Source organism: Amblyomma americanum, chromosome 3 (genome assembly GCF_052857255.1).
Source record: "Amblyomma americanum isolate KBUSLIRL-KWMA chromosome 3, ASM5285725v1, whole genome shotgun sequence".
NCBI classification, from domain to species: domain Eukaryota; kingdom Metazoa; phylum Arthropoda; class Arachnida; order Ixodida; family Ixodidae; genus Amblyomma; species Amblyomma americanum.
The window spans coordinates 107,601,184-107,613,141 of NC_135499.1; the positions used below are offsets into that span (position 1 = coordinate 107,601,184).

The following is an 11,958-nucleotide window of genomic DNA, read 5'->3' on the forward strand; positions in this document are numbered from 1 at the left end:
CAACTAGACCAGACAAAAGTCTGTGCGGCGACAGAACAGCATAGAGGCAAAATAGCAGTTCAAGCTGTGACGTCGGCCTGACGACGCAACTGGCAATCACGGGGGCTTGCATGCCTCTGACGTGCCACCCGCACTCCGAAGCCCCCGTCGACCCACCACGTGCAGGTCAGTAACTGCGCGCTGAACGTCATGTAATCTGGCGTGCATCACGCTGGGCATCTAATAAACCCATGGGGTTACGTTGATGTCGATCTGCCTAGTTACTTGCTCTTTTGAGTCGCTGTTGCGGTAGGTCCCATTTGTGGCTCTTTTCACCGCAGTGGTGGCCTAGTGGTTTCAGCATCCGCATCGTATGCGGGGCGTGCGGGATTCGATTCCCTGTGTTGCCGGGTACCACCGATTTTATAATGTGTCCAAGCTTTCGCCCCGGCCTGGTGCTCGGCTTCTTCTGGAGACAAATGCTCGGGAAAAATGTCTTTGACCGAGCGTTCCATCGTCGGGTCGGATATTAGTTCCGCCGTCGAAAAACTTCCGATACGCACTGTGCGTAAAACTCGATCGCGGCCCTTTTTTACCTTTCGAGAACTGATAGCTTCCCTCGGAAGTGGATCGCAGTAGCGTATCACGTATTGCACTATGCCAAAACCCTCTGTTAGCTATGGCGGAAATTGTCCCTAGTTCAATACAGAGGAGATGCTTTTGGTTACCTTTTACGACGTGAGACTTCAATGAGAGCCCACACTAAGTCATCGTTTAACTGATGCGCGTGTAGGGGCAGCTGACTTGGCTTGGTGCCCAAGGGGATCGGAGCCAAGCCAAAGCGTACCCAAACAAGAGCCAAGCAAAGCCAAGAGTAAGAGAAGAAGAAGAGAAAGAAGATGGCGAAGAAAAGTGAGGGAAGACGACGGCTTTAGCCGAATGGCTCAACTAAGCCGCAGCCTAGCTTCGCCAGCTTTTTTTTTTGGCGGCGTTCTTTATATAGGCGTGTTTCTCACATTTTATTTTCCCAAATGTAAACAGAACTAAAAGAAGAGACGAGAACTGTGTGTAGCACGCGTTGACATACTGAAAATTAGCGAACTGGCCTCGCACGCATATTTCTCAGTAACAGACCTGCCCAAGATGACTCAGGTATTGTTCGTTGAAAAAGTCTTAATCAGCTCCGGTATGCTGAAAGCAGAGAACTTTTAGCCGTGTTTATTTCCTGATTTTTTTTTTTTAGCGCTTAGAGGTGCCTGTGTTTTCATCAGAGGCGGAAAACTTCTACAAGCAATAATGTGTGTTTTTCATCGTAACGTCACTGACAAAATGCAAAATGTGCTGCACAGACACATCCAATGCTGCCTATACCATAGAATAAATGCGCCATGCAGAGGCTGCACCAAGCAGTGCTATCGCTATTCGCAACGAGTATATAGGCTGTAACTTGGAATGCTTACCTCTTAACTCGAAATACCAACAACAACAAAAAAGGAATACGGTGAAGAATAGCAAGCTTGATGGTATCGAACCGACAAGTTTCGAGTTTTGTCAGATTGGTACAACTTTGATATCATATGTTCCTTTCGACACCATTATTCCACACAAGTGAAACCAGAATATAAACATTAGCTTTCTAATGCATATTCTAAAATAATGTTTTCTGATAGGCTTGATCGGTGTCTCTTACCCTGGCAAAAAAGGAAAACATTACAATGTTTGTTCTCGTTGATTGCATACGTAAGATAAACTGCCGATTAACTTTCCGTTGGCAAGCAATCATTGTTCCTCTTGCTCATTTTTACTCAGGCGTTTAAGCTACCATCAGTTTTATGACGTATATATGCCTGCGCTTCCTACGTGCGACTTTGTGTGTATTCAGACTTAATTCTAGCATGAATCCAGGGCAGTGCTCCGTTCATGCTGCATTTAGCCTTTAATTACCACTTTCCTCACTTCACCAATAAAAAACGCACACCCTGAAGGACTAACGAATAAAATATGTATGATCGAGTAAGCTGGATAATAAAAAATGGCGTTTATATTTCTGTTCTGCCAAGCGATATTCAAATATTAAGTTACTTTTTTAGTTAATGTGAAACATCTTTGACATCTTGACTTTTTTTTGACGTGATTTTGACATCTTTTACTTTGTTTCAAAATATATTATATCGTTTTTTTTTAATTTGTGCGATGTGAATAAATGATCCCTGCCTTATTTATTCTTATTTCAAATGCTGCTATTGCACTTCTGTTTTAAAGCTTGCTTGTGTTGGTGTTTATGTATTTTCATTATGTTTTTTTCAGTTCGTGCTCATCACATCTGCATTTGTCTGCTTTGAAAGCTGTTTACCAAATTTTATCTTATTCGTTCATAAATTTTTTACACTGCTGATGCGTTTTCAGTTTTGCTACTAGCCCTTTATGCTGCAGTCGCACATTTTTTCCGGTTTTTACTTTGTTATTAGAGGTTACACTACAGTCATGCACTTCGGGACCTTTTCTGCACGACTTTTTTTGCATCCTAATTATGCACTGTATGTTTGTATGAAATAATGACATGAAATAACGAAACAAACACACACGCAAGCTATGATATTTTTTCGTTTCTCAGCTGTAAAAAACGAATATTTACTGTTACTTTTTTAACTTACCTGGTCAGACAGCAGCACTCGGAAACATAACGAAGTTCATAGTTTTTGTTTTATTCAATGAAGGTGGCGCGCGGAAGCCCAAAAAGTCGGCACAAGGCCACACGTTTGATTAGGAAACCTTTATTGCTGCATTACTCGCGTGCAATAAATAACGACAACTATTTACAACGACAGACAGCACAAAATAAAACAATAATGCAGAGAGAGAGAGAGAAAGAGCAAAAAGAAACGCGACCGCTCACTTATGACTGCGGACGGTGGGATTACGAAGGTACTTGTGACGTCACTGACAAACAAAGCGCTCTCATGATTTCAGCACAGCTGACACAGAGCTCGAAAATAAAATAAAAGAAGAGCAGCTTCAATGAGAACTAATAGCCTGGCTAGCTTTAGGAAGCACTTTAACTTCACACATCGTTCACGCTGACAGTGTGTTGTATACATAGAAACATGCGACCTGCTCCAGTCTAATAACACTATGCGTTACCATCAACCCCTAACCTGCTGTGTGCTCTCGAAACCAATTCAGCTTGACTGGCATGCTCCTGTATATGCTTCCATGTCAGAGCCTATCGTGTCCATTGGATACAACCGGGATGAATCCAATGGATACAACCGGGGTCCATTTCGCATGACATCTGCGTTACGAAGCATGTAAAGTGCTCTGCACTTTCAGTAGTCGTAAAGGCAGACGCCCTGTTCGAAACTTGAGGCTACCTGCAAACAAAATGAAGCTTACATGGCAGAATGAATACGTGTTCAAGCAAGACCAACGCTGGCTACACACGCAAATGTATGATAAGTAGCCAGGCATCCAAAGTCACGCAGTTTGGGTTACTCAACTCTCGACCACAAGAGATTTACACTCAGCAATAAAGAAACGTGACTCGTTGTTATGTTTGTTAAAGGTGATGGGATGACGGACCAGCCAGGGAATTCGTTGTTGCGACTTTCTACCTGAGAAATTATTTCGTGAGGACATTCAGGTTCTCGAAGCAGACAGCCGGCATCGCTTCATTGACATAATAAAGACAACTACACTACGCAGTTCCCTCCACAAGTAGCCATCCAGCGCTATTAACAGCCCCACGAAACGCGTCACTAAGCCATGACATCCTTCATAACCCAAAGAAGCCTACTGCGTAGGAGCGTTGAGAATAAAGGCTAGCGCAACCGTTACCATGGCGACAACTTTGCATTCACCTTTCTTACATACAAACAGCTCTGTTACTTTGTACTGGTCCTTGTAATGCTCAATGGCATTTGTGTAAGACGCGGTGGCCATTTGAATTCACACAGCCCCATGATCGCCCTCAATGAGCTAAAACTCTTTCCTCTTTCGGCCAGCCGAAGTTACAGAGTAGATGAGAAACACTACCAAGTCACACTTCAGACATGAAGTGAGCTCGTGCGAGTCGCGTCGTCTGTGCTCGAAGCTACAGAATGACGTGACTCGAGAATGCCCCTGTTCGCATCCTGATGCTTCGCCTCCTTCTTCCTGTCGCCCAAGGCCTCGCTATGTCGATCGCATCCGTTGTGGGTTCTCTGCCCGGTTTCGGGTCCAATGGGAGAGACAGGCTCAGCCCTGCTGGCTCTGTGGCTTGGTGCTGCTGGAAGCGGCGGCGGCAGCGGCCTTGTAGATTTGCTGCTGGTGGTACAGGGGGTACCTCTGGTTGGTGGTGTGGTACGCGTGGTGCTGGGGCTGCTGTTGCTGCGTGAGAGAGAGAGATAGAAAGAGAAAGGTGAGCGCACACGGTAAATACATCAGTTCAGCACCGCTCTCCGAAGAAAAAATATTGTTCTTCGTGTGAACGATACAACATAACCTAGCTTCCTGTCTTACATACTCTATTATCGATGCTCAGCAAGGCACATTGATATTGAAGTAGGTTGCTGGATTGCGAATTAGTTCGTGACGTACTTATAGTGAAGGGCTTTTCAAGATATCGCCTATATAGGCATGAAATCAATCGCGTTGTGTTTTAGTCGCGTGTCTGTGTTTCAAAAGTTCTTTTTTTTGTGTGTGTGGAAGTAATGAGCGCCTCCGGCTCTCTACCTCTGAAAAGACGGTCGCAAAACATTTCTAAGGTTTTGTGCCGTTTTGCTGTGTTACGCTATGGTGTTGTCAGTTCGCAATAACTGTCGTGTTAGTGGCACCCAATATGAGCAGCACATTCTGATCGCAAACAGAAACGTCAGCTTGATGCAATTGCTGCACTTTCAGGGAAGAGCTTTTCCGAAAATCGACGTCAGAGCTTTCTCGCAGTACAGATAACAGATGATGGGACTGAGACCCATGTACGATATCACAGACTCAGACCGTCAAGCTGGATGGTCCCCTTAGTGAGAGGGTTCCTAAAGAAAATGGTAGCCGCCGCATCGCGATGTTGACGTTCAAAGCAGTGTCCAAGCCAAGAAGGCTCTCTGTCGTTTGAACGCGGCTCTTGATACACTGCACTTATTTCCTTACTTGCTGCTACTGTATACGCTCTCCACAAAAGATCAGTCGCACATTTTCTTTCTGTACGCACCGCTCGCACTATTAATAGCCAAACATGATCACGTTGCTCCAGACCACCGATGTGAAAAGCCGACTCTTGCGACCTGCTTGACACTCGATTGCTATCGAAATCTTTTTGATTCTACAGGATTTCTTGTGATTTTCGTGTGATATTTTTGTCCCCGTCCACAATTTACTAAATATTGGTGTTGTTTATCTAGAGCGAGGAGTTTTATTGACAGTTTTTTATTACTGTGATCAAGAAGGTTGATGGCGTTTCCAACCGATGGCGTCACCGTAGTCACACAAAGAGTATTTTGTTGTGACAGACTGCGATGCCGACGAAGCTTCAGAGCGTTAGAAATAGTTTACCAGTAACAAGCTATACTTGTCACAAAGATTATATTCTGTATTCAGGAAAGCGAGGTTCACTGTAGACCGGATTGAAAGGGCGCCGACTGCAACTCCTGCGCCGAGCAATGGCACTTGCGGGCAAGATTAGCAGCTTTCTCACACAGCACTAGTGCAGTGCAGAGAAATAAGCCACATCCACACGGAACCATGCTATAGCTCTGCTCCCTTTGGAAGCACGTACTGACAGCTTGTTGCGCCGTCTTCTGTTAGCAGAAGCAGTAGCAAAATAGGCTCAGAGCAAGTTAGAAGCGTGGACGTGCTCATAGTGCGATCTTGTTCAAATTAGATTAGTATTTGTGCGTTTCTGCAATTGAAAACTGAGAGAACGCATTGAACACTACTGGTAGAATTTACATTCCGGTACTCACACGTTTTTATTAATCTGCTGCCCTTAACAAAAGCTCGAGCTGTGCTCTTTCCAAGAAAATACTTGCTGCATTGTTTTAATTCCACAAGGTGAAACATGTAGAGCTGGAATTGTGCTCCAGCGTTCGACTTTAAAAGAGCTCACAGATGGTGTGAACTGCGCTTCCTTTGGATATTTGATTGGCCACAGTGTGTGCATGGGTCTAAAAGTATTGGACCTTTTCTCACACGGATACTTTTGCTGACCTGTTGAAGGCCGCTTGTTGTTACTGTTGAAGAGACGACTACCATCGGCTGCCACTTGATTCTACTGTGAAGGTGACTACGCTCCGACTATCCGCTTCCTTCCATGACCGTCGTTATGATGATGGTAGTCGTCAGCCCATACCGAGCAAGGAGTCGAAGGTCGAAAACATGCTTCTGCGATCATGGTCAGAACTACCAGCTCTGAATGGCGCAAGGTACACTTTATGAGCCATTGGCAGAAACGGGGTGTGTTTATATTGAACTCATTGCCATCGGAGAATCGTGTAGTCGCTATACACGCGCGATCACCATTTCGGAACCTATTCGCTACAATAGCTATTGTTCTATTATAGCTGCGTTCCTAAGCACAATACAGGTTTCCGGCTTGATGAGTGGGATGAGTTCAGATGCATTATTCGCGTAAGAGTCGTTGTCCTTTCACGGACAGATTCTTTACGGACTGCTTGCTTAGGCTGGTAGTGACAAGCACAGCCCTATCAATAATGGTATGCGCTCGGCAAGCGCACTTACGTGATGAATGGAATTTTGAGACGATAAGAGGTAAGAATGCGCCTGAGAGTACAATGAAAAATAAATGAAACATAGAACCGGAACTTATGCTATTGCATGTGTTCTTGTGGAAGAAAAAAAACGAGCGTGTGAAGTAATTGACTGTAAGTTGACGAATAGAAGAAAACTTTTTCTTTTACAAGTAAATCTCTCTTTTTCACCTCCTCCTCGGAAGTATAACAAAGCTGGCCTTAGTTGATACCAACAAATGCTGATTTTAATGAAATGATGTCTCCTCTTTTAACCTGTAGACTCTGTCAACTAAACATAAAGAAGACTCGGGGTCGCCTTCTCTGATATTCTGCTGTATCGCGGACTGTTCGCACCAATAATAAAGATTGCTCCGCAAAATAAAAATTGCACCTTAATTCATCGCATGCTTGCCTGTTGAAGGCGTGGATATGGTGCAAATGTGCTGCAGGGTGCGGTCTGGTGCAGAATTCACCATTAGTCTCCCCTTTTGTGCAGTAGTGTTTAGTAAAGATTTCTATAGGTACTGCGTTTAGAATTCATGACTATGCTTGCTCTGCATATAACTTCTTGCAAGAGAGAGGCTGATGGCCAGATTTGCCTCCCCCTTTCCTAGTTGTGCGTGGAAAAAATTTGAAATGCCCTAAGTTAACGAACTAAAGTCTAGAGCAAAAGAAATGGCCTCGCTCCCGCTTCGAGCAAGTGGAGTCAAATAAAAATAAAGGAGGAGAATCAGACTGGGCCCAGCTACAGGTTGCCTTGTCCTGAAAAATAGTTTGATTTGCAACAAAAATAAAACATAAGACGTTGATGCTACACTCTGGCCTTAGAAGGGTGGCTATCGAACTTTTATACTCAAGCACTTTATTTTTCACGCCGCACCATAATCTAAAACAAAGATTAAACCTAGCGCCGTTAAAGGCCGATATTTAGTAACTACACAATCAAAAGCAACTCCCCCTTCTAATGAGCATTAGCAAAACCAATTACAACGGTGATAAATGCACTTTCCTTTATATATTATCCGGAAGTATTACGCAATAGAAACAGAAATGTATTGCAATTCTTGACTGACAATTCGTTTTTGTGGTGAGAAGTACTTTTAGTTTGCTCACCACTAGGCGCTTGGACAATGTGTATTAGGACACGTCAGTGTACCTACCGTAATTATAGCACTCTACGGAAAGCACATTTTTACATATTTTACATCTTTTAGGGGGACAGCTGGCATCTTATTTCAAGGTTGTGCTCTCGATAACGAATCAATTCTGGTCCTATAATAAGACAGGGACTCAGTCGCCGTCAGATGAAACTAGGTGGAATTTTAGATGTCCCCCACCCTCTTCCCCCCTTTCAACGATACTCTCATATCGAGCGCGACACAGAACGCAAATGGTTTTCCGGCGCACTCACCACGTCGTACTTGATGTTGGCGCCATCCAGCATCTGCATTATCTCGAGCACCTCGCGGGGCAGCTCTGTGTAGCCGTGGCGCTTGGCGAACCCGAACACGTTGGGAATCTGGGACACCACGGATGGCACCATGCGCACCAGGCTGACGACTCCGGTGGCCACCAGGAAAGGGACCACCATGTTCGAGATGAGCGGCTCGAAGCGGGACAGCATGCCCCCCGTGCGTCCGGTCACCTGGCCGGCGACGTCACTCTTCTCCCGGATGGAGGCCAGGCTGCGCGCCTCGATGCTCAGCAGCAGAGGCACCAGCGACAGGCCGCACAGGCAGAGCAGCGTCTGGGCCTTCATGTCGACACGAAAGGGGATCTGCGCGAGGAAATAAGGCGGGTGGTATATAGACAGTGGAAGCTCTGGTGTGACCGAAACATTACTCTTCTATTCAATGCTCTGAAGCCCAGGGATCACCCACAGCGGTAATCTTTATTGGTCGAACAAAAGCCAGACAATTTCCCATTTCGCCCGCAACCTTCTAGTTTTAGACAGAGGAGATACCTGTGCCGACACGCATATTTGAAGGCCCCCGAAAGCTGCATGGTGACTTCTGAAGTTATATGGTTAGCGCCGACTTTTTTTCGCCTTTTATAATCACATGCAACGAGGCAGCAGTAATATCGATAACCTGCTAATACTGTAACTCTGAGCATTTCCTTCGGTCTACGAGGTACAGCCACATTAGAGTGCGTCGTTTAGTTTCAATTTGTGGCATTTATTTACTCCAGAATGACTGGACGAAATGAATGACATTTAGCTTGATACATATGGTTTGTACAGGAGAGCGAACTATTTCAAGCCAATCCTTCTTACCCAATCCTACCGACCAAGTGCATCTAAAGCGACATACACCGAGGAACGATGCTCACTTGTTGCGTTAGCTTGATTTACCAGTCAAAAGATACAACAGCGTCTAACTGATGGAGAACAGTGGATCGTTTTCAGGGTTCAGATTGCGGTCCTTAAAACTTTAAACGCGCGTATACATACTAGTAATTCGCGATAAGCTCTTCTAGTCGCCCTGGCTGCCACCACATTTCGCATGGCTTTGAATTTTCAGCAATAGCACGTTGACATCATCCGTGGCGTAAGAAAAAAAAAATGAGCTAGTCGTTTTCCTTACAAGCGCTACAGACAGCTAGGCTTAGCGGCACTGGCTGAGCGCTGTTCCAAATCCGCCTTTTTTCACAAGGCCGCTCTGCGCAGGCGCCCATCTTCCCCTCCAGCTAGATATGCAGTTTTATATAATCGCACACCAATAGAAATGCCAACAAGCTTTAAAGAAGTTTGAACCAGATGTTTTTTAGTTTCATAGTGGCATCGTGGACACATTTTTTTTTATGTTTAATGTGGCAACTGCTGTACTGCTCAAAGCTGCGTAAGCTTGGCAAATATTTCGACTTTGTATGGTGCCTTTTTAGGTTTCAGAAAAAGCGTTGAACTAAGAATGAATTGCTTCCACTGATGCACTCTACCGTGCAGAACTAAAGGAGCATACACGAACTGTGGTCTGTTGGCCTCAGAGATATATTAGCAGCCTTCTCCAGAAAGGAGGAAAGAAAGGCAAAGCAACAGTTTGCAACCCGGAAATATCGTTATCGCCACTCCAAGTAGCATACCCTATAGGATCAGCTGGTTGGCAAGCTCCAGGAAGTTGATTTTTCATGCCCCGTTGGCTAAGCTTACGCCATACTGTTACATTACGGCAACGATGACAGGTATACATACTAAAGGTGCGCTTATAAGCCGAACTCAGTATTGGGTGGTCAAGCTAGTTCCGGAAAAATGCGGAGAAAAGCTGCCGTTGGTTTTGAGTGGGGGCCCGCATGGTTATTTTTTGTGCACAACATAAACAGAAATGCGCTGAAGCTACTGATATACATCTATCGCATTAGGTGACGCGTCGCCACCTTTTCACGCCTCTCTGGTCAGGTAAAGTTGTATGGCTCTCCGCACATACATGAACTAGTAGCTTGGAGGCGAGCACTCATTGATCGCTGTACTTTGAGGCAGGTTCAGTCCGGAAATATTGGGCTATTAAGCGAGGGGTGAAGTCTGTTCAAAGTACGACATTGTTTCGGGGTTTTAGTTCTTGCATTTTTGTCGTGTGTTACATGGCACGTATATTCGTGGCCTGAAATGCTGACGCCGTGCCAGCACTGTCATAGTAGATTCCCCGCAGTTCCAGAGGCCAAAGCAACAGAATTCTCATAACCAGCTTACATGACCAGCTTAGAAACCAGCTTAGAACATAACCAGCTTAGAAAAGGAGCAAATGTATCCGTGTCTACGCACGAAAAGTCCTTGTCTGTCACACATATCAAATGCCGAAAAAGCTCTGAAAAGCTTTAGGCAAAAATTCGAAGGCAATATGTACCATAAACCTAGTACATCGTGTACGCCTGTACGATTACATATTAAGGGATACATCCAGCTATGGCATACATAATGCACCACACAACGATAAGAATGGCTTTTTACTTGAGCACAGGTTTCTGGAGGTGACTTGCTAGGGTTGATACGAGAACGTAAAAAATCCAATCCCCTGGCCAACTGCACTTCCAGAACTGTTGCATGAGCCGATGACAGATCTGTGGGAATGTCGTACCTGTAGGCTCCTAGAACAGTCTCGGACAATCCTCGGTGAGGACTCGGGGTGGCTTATCCTGCTGTGCGGTCCTTTCGGTCACGCCGGCTGGGTTCTCCTCCGATCACTGGCTGCGCGGTCCCCCAAGAAACAGGTGGGCGTGCGTCTCGCAGAAAACTGTCTCGTCCGTGAAGAGCTCTCGGTCAGATTTGGAGGGCCGGGTATCGGACGCTGTGGCCTTTTAAGCGGCCACACTCTTTCCCTCCTCCTCCTCTCTCTCTCTACTACTTCTTCCTCCTCCCCGGAGCAGCTGCCACGAGTTCGACTGGGTGCAAGGGAGAGAGAGGGGGAGATGAGAGCCCCAAAAGCAAAAACAAAAGCCTGCTTAATGCGACGCGAAGTATGTGCACGTATTTGCGTGCGTGTGTGCGTGCGTGCTCGGAGCGCGCATTCTAGAAGCGACCTGTGTTATATAAGCAAACGGCCTTGAACTTTCAACCTCGAAAAAAGCCAGTAGCGGTGCATGTGTGTGTATGCGTCACGGCGAAACCCAGAAACTAACGGAGCCCGGGGGAGAGGTGTCCAGGTTGGCGAGGGGGGAAGGCGGAGAGAGGAGCCACTGTGAATACTCCCTTCCTTTCTAGGAGTCGAGGAAAAGAGAGAGGGAGAGAGGCTGCGGAAGGGAGATGCCGCTACGCGGGTTCTTGTTTTGTTCATGTTTCTTTCCTAATACAAGCGGTGATTCGGGCTCTCCGGGCAGATGCGCCCAGCGAAGCTGCTCGTCGGGCGCGGTTCGCTGAAAATTGTCGGCGTGGTGGGCGACGCGGCGAGCTTTGGGAAAACGCCTAATTCGCCCGGAAGTGGCAGAAGACTTTACCCGCGCCTTAAGGGAGTGTTTTTGTAATTTTTCTTATTTTTATACTAGCGAGAGAAACTTAAGACCTTTATCCCTGCACTGAGTACGCCATACACAAAGGGTAATTTCGAATAGAAATGAAAAAGAAAGAAGGTAACGCCTGCGGGAAGTAGACTGAACGGAGTTTACCATACTGCAGAGAAATTAACGGACGCTCCGTCAAAGTCACTGATTCATATTAATTCAACTAAGCGCTTTCCACTTAAGCCCTCACCGGTAGTACGACTAGCTTCCAGCCCAGCCTACTGGCAGGAATCCGCATACATGCTCACTTCAACTTGCACTTACTGCC

At 45.8% G+C, this 11,958-nt stretch overlaps 1 protein-coding gene across 2 annotated transcripts; it reads right to left on the bottom strand.

The window, feature by feature from the left end:
* Positions 1-2,724: 2,724 nt before the first annotated feature.
* On the bottom strand, positions 2,725-10,947 carry LOC144123211 (uncharacterized). 2 transcript variants are annotated; one of them, XM_077656085.1, is made up of 3 exons: positions 10,772-10,947; positions 8,113-8,478; positions 2,725-4,338 (listed from the first exon to the last, which is right to left on the bottom strand). In XM_077656085.1, the coding sequence occupies exons 2-3, from the start codon at positions 8,458-8,460 to the stop codon at positions 4,213-4,215; spliced, it is 474 nt and encodes a 157-aa protein (XP_077512211.1). In that variant the 5' UTR covers positions 8,461-8,478; positions 10,772-10,947; the 3' UTR covers positions 2,725-4,212. The 2 variants fall into 2 exon arrangements, with proteins under 2 accessions (XP_077512211.1, XP_077512209.1); XM_077656083.1 differs by having other exon boundaries at positions 2,725-4,344.
* Positions 10,948-11,958: the final 1,011 nt, after the last annotated feature.

Coding starts and splice junctions, on each gene's coding strand:
- LOC144123211 (XM_077656083.1), bottom strand. CDS start 8,460: ATGAAGGCCCAGACGCTGCTCTGCCTGTGCGGCCTGTCGCTGGTGCCT. Junction 4,345..8,112: donor CCAACATCAAGTACGACGTG/GTGAGTGCGCCG, acceptor TCTCTCACGCAG/CAACAGCAGCCCCAGCACCA.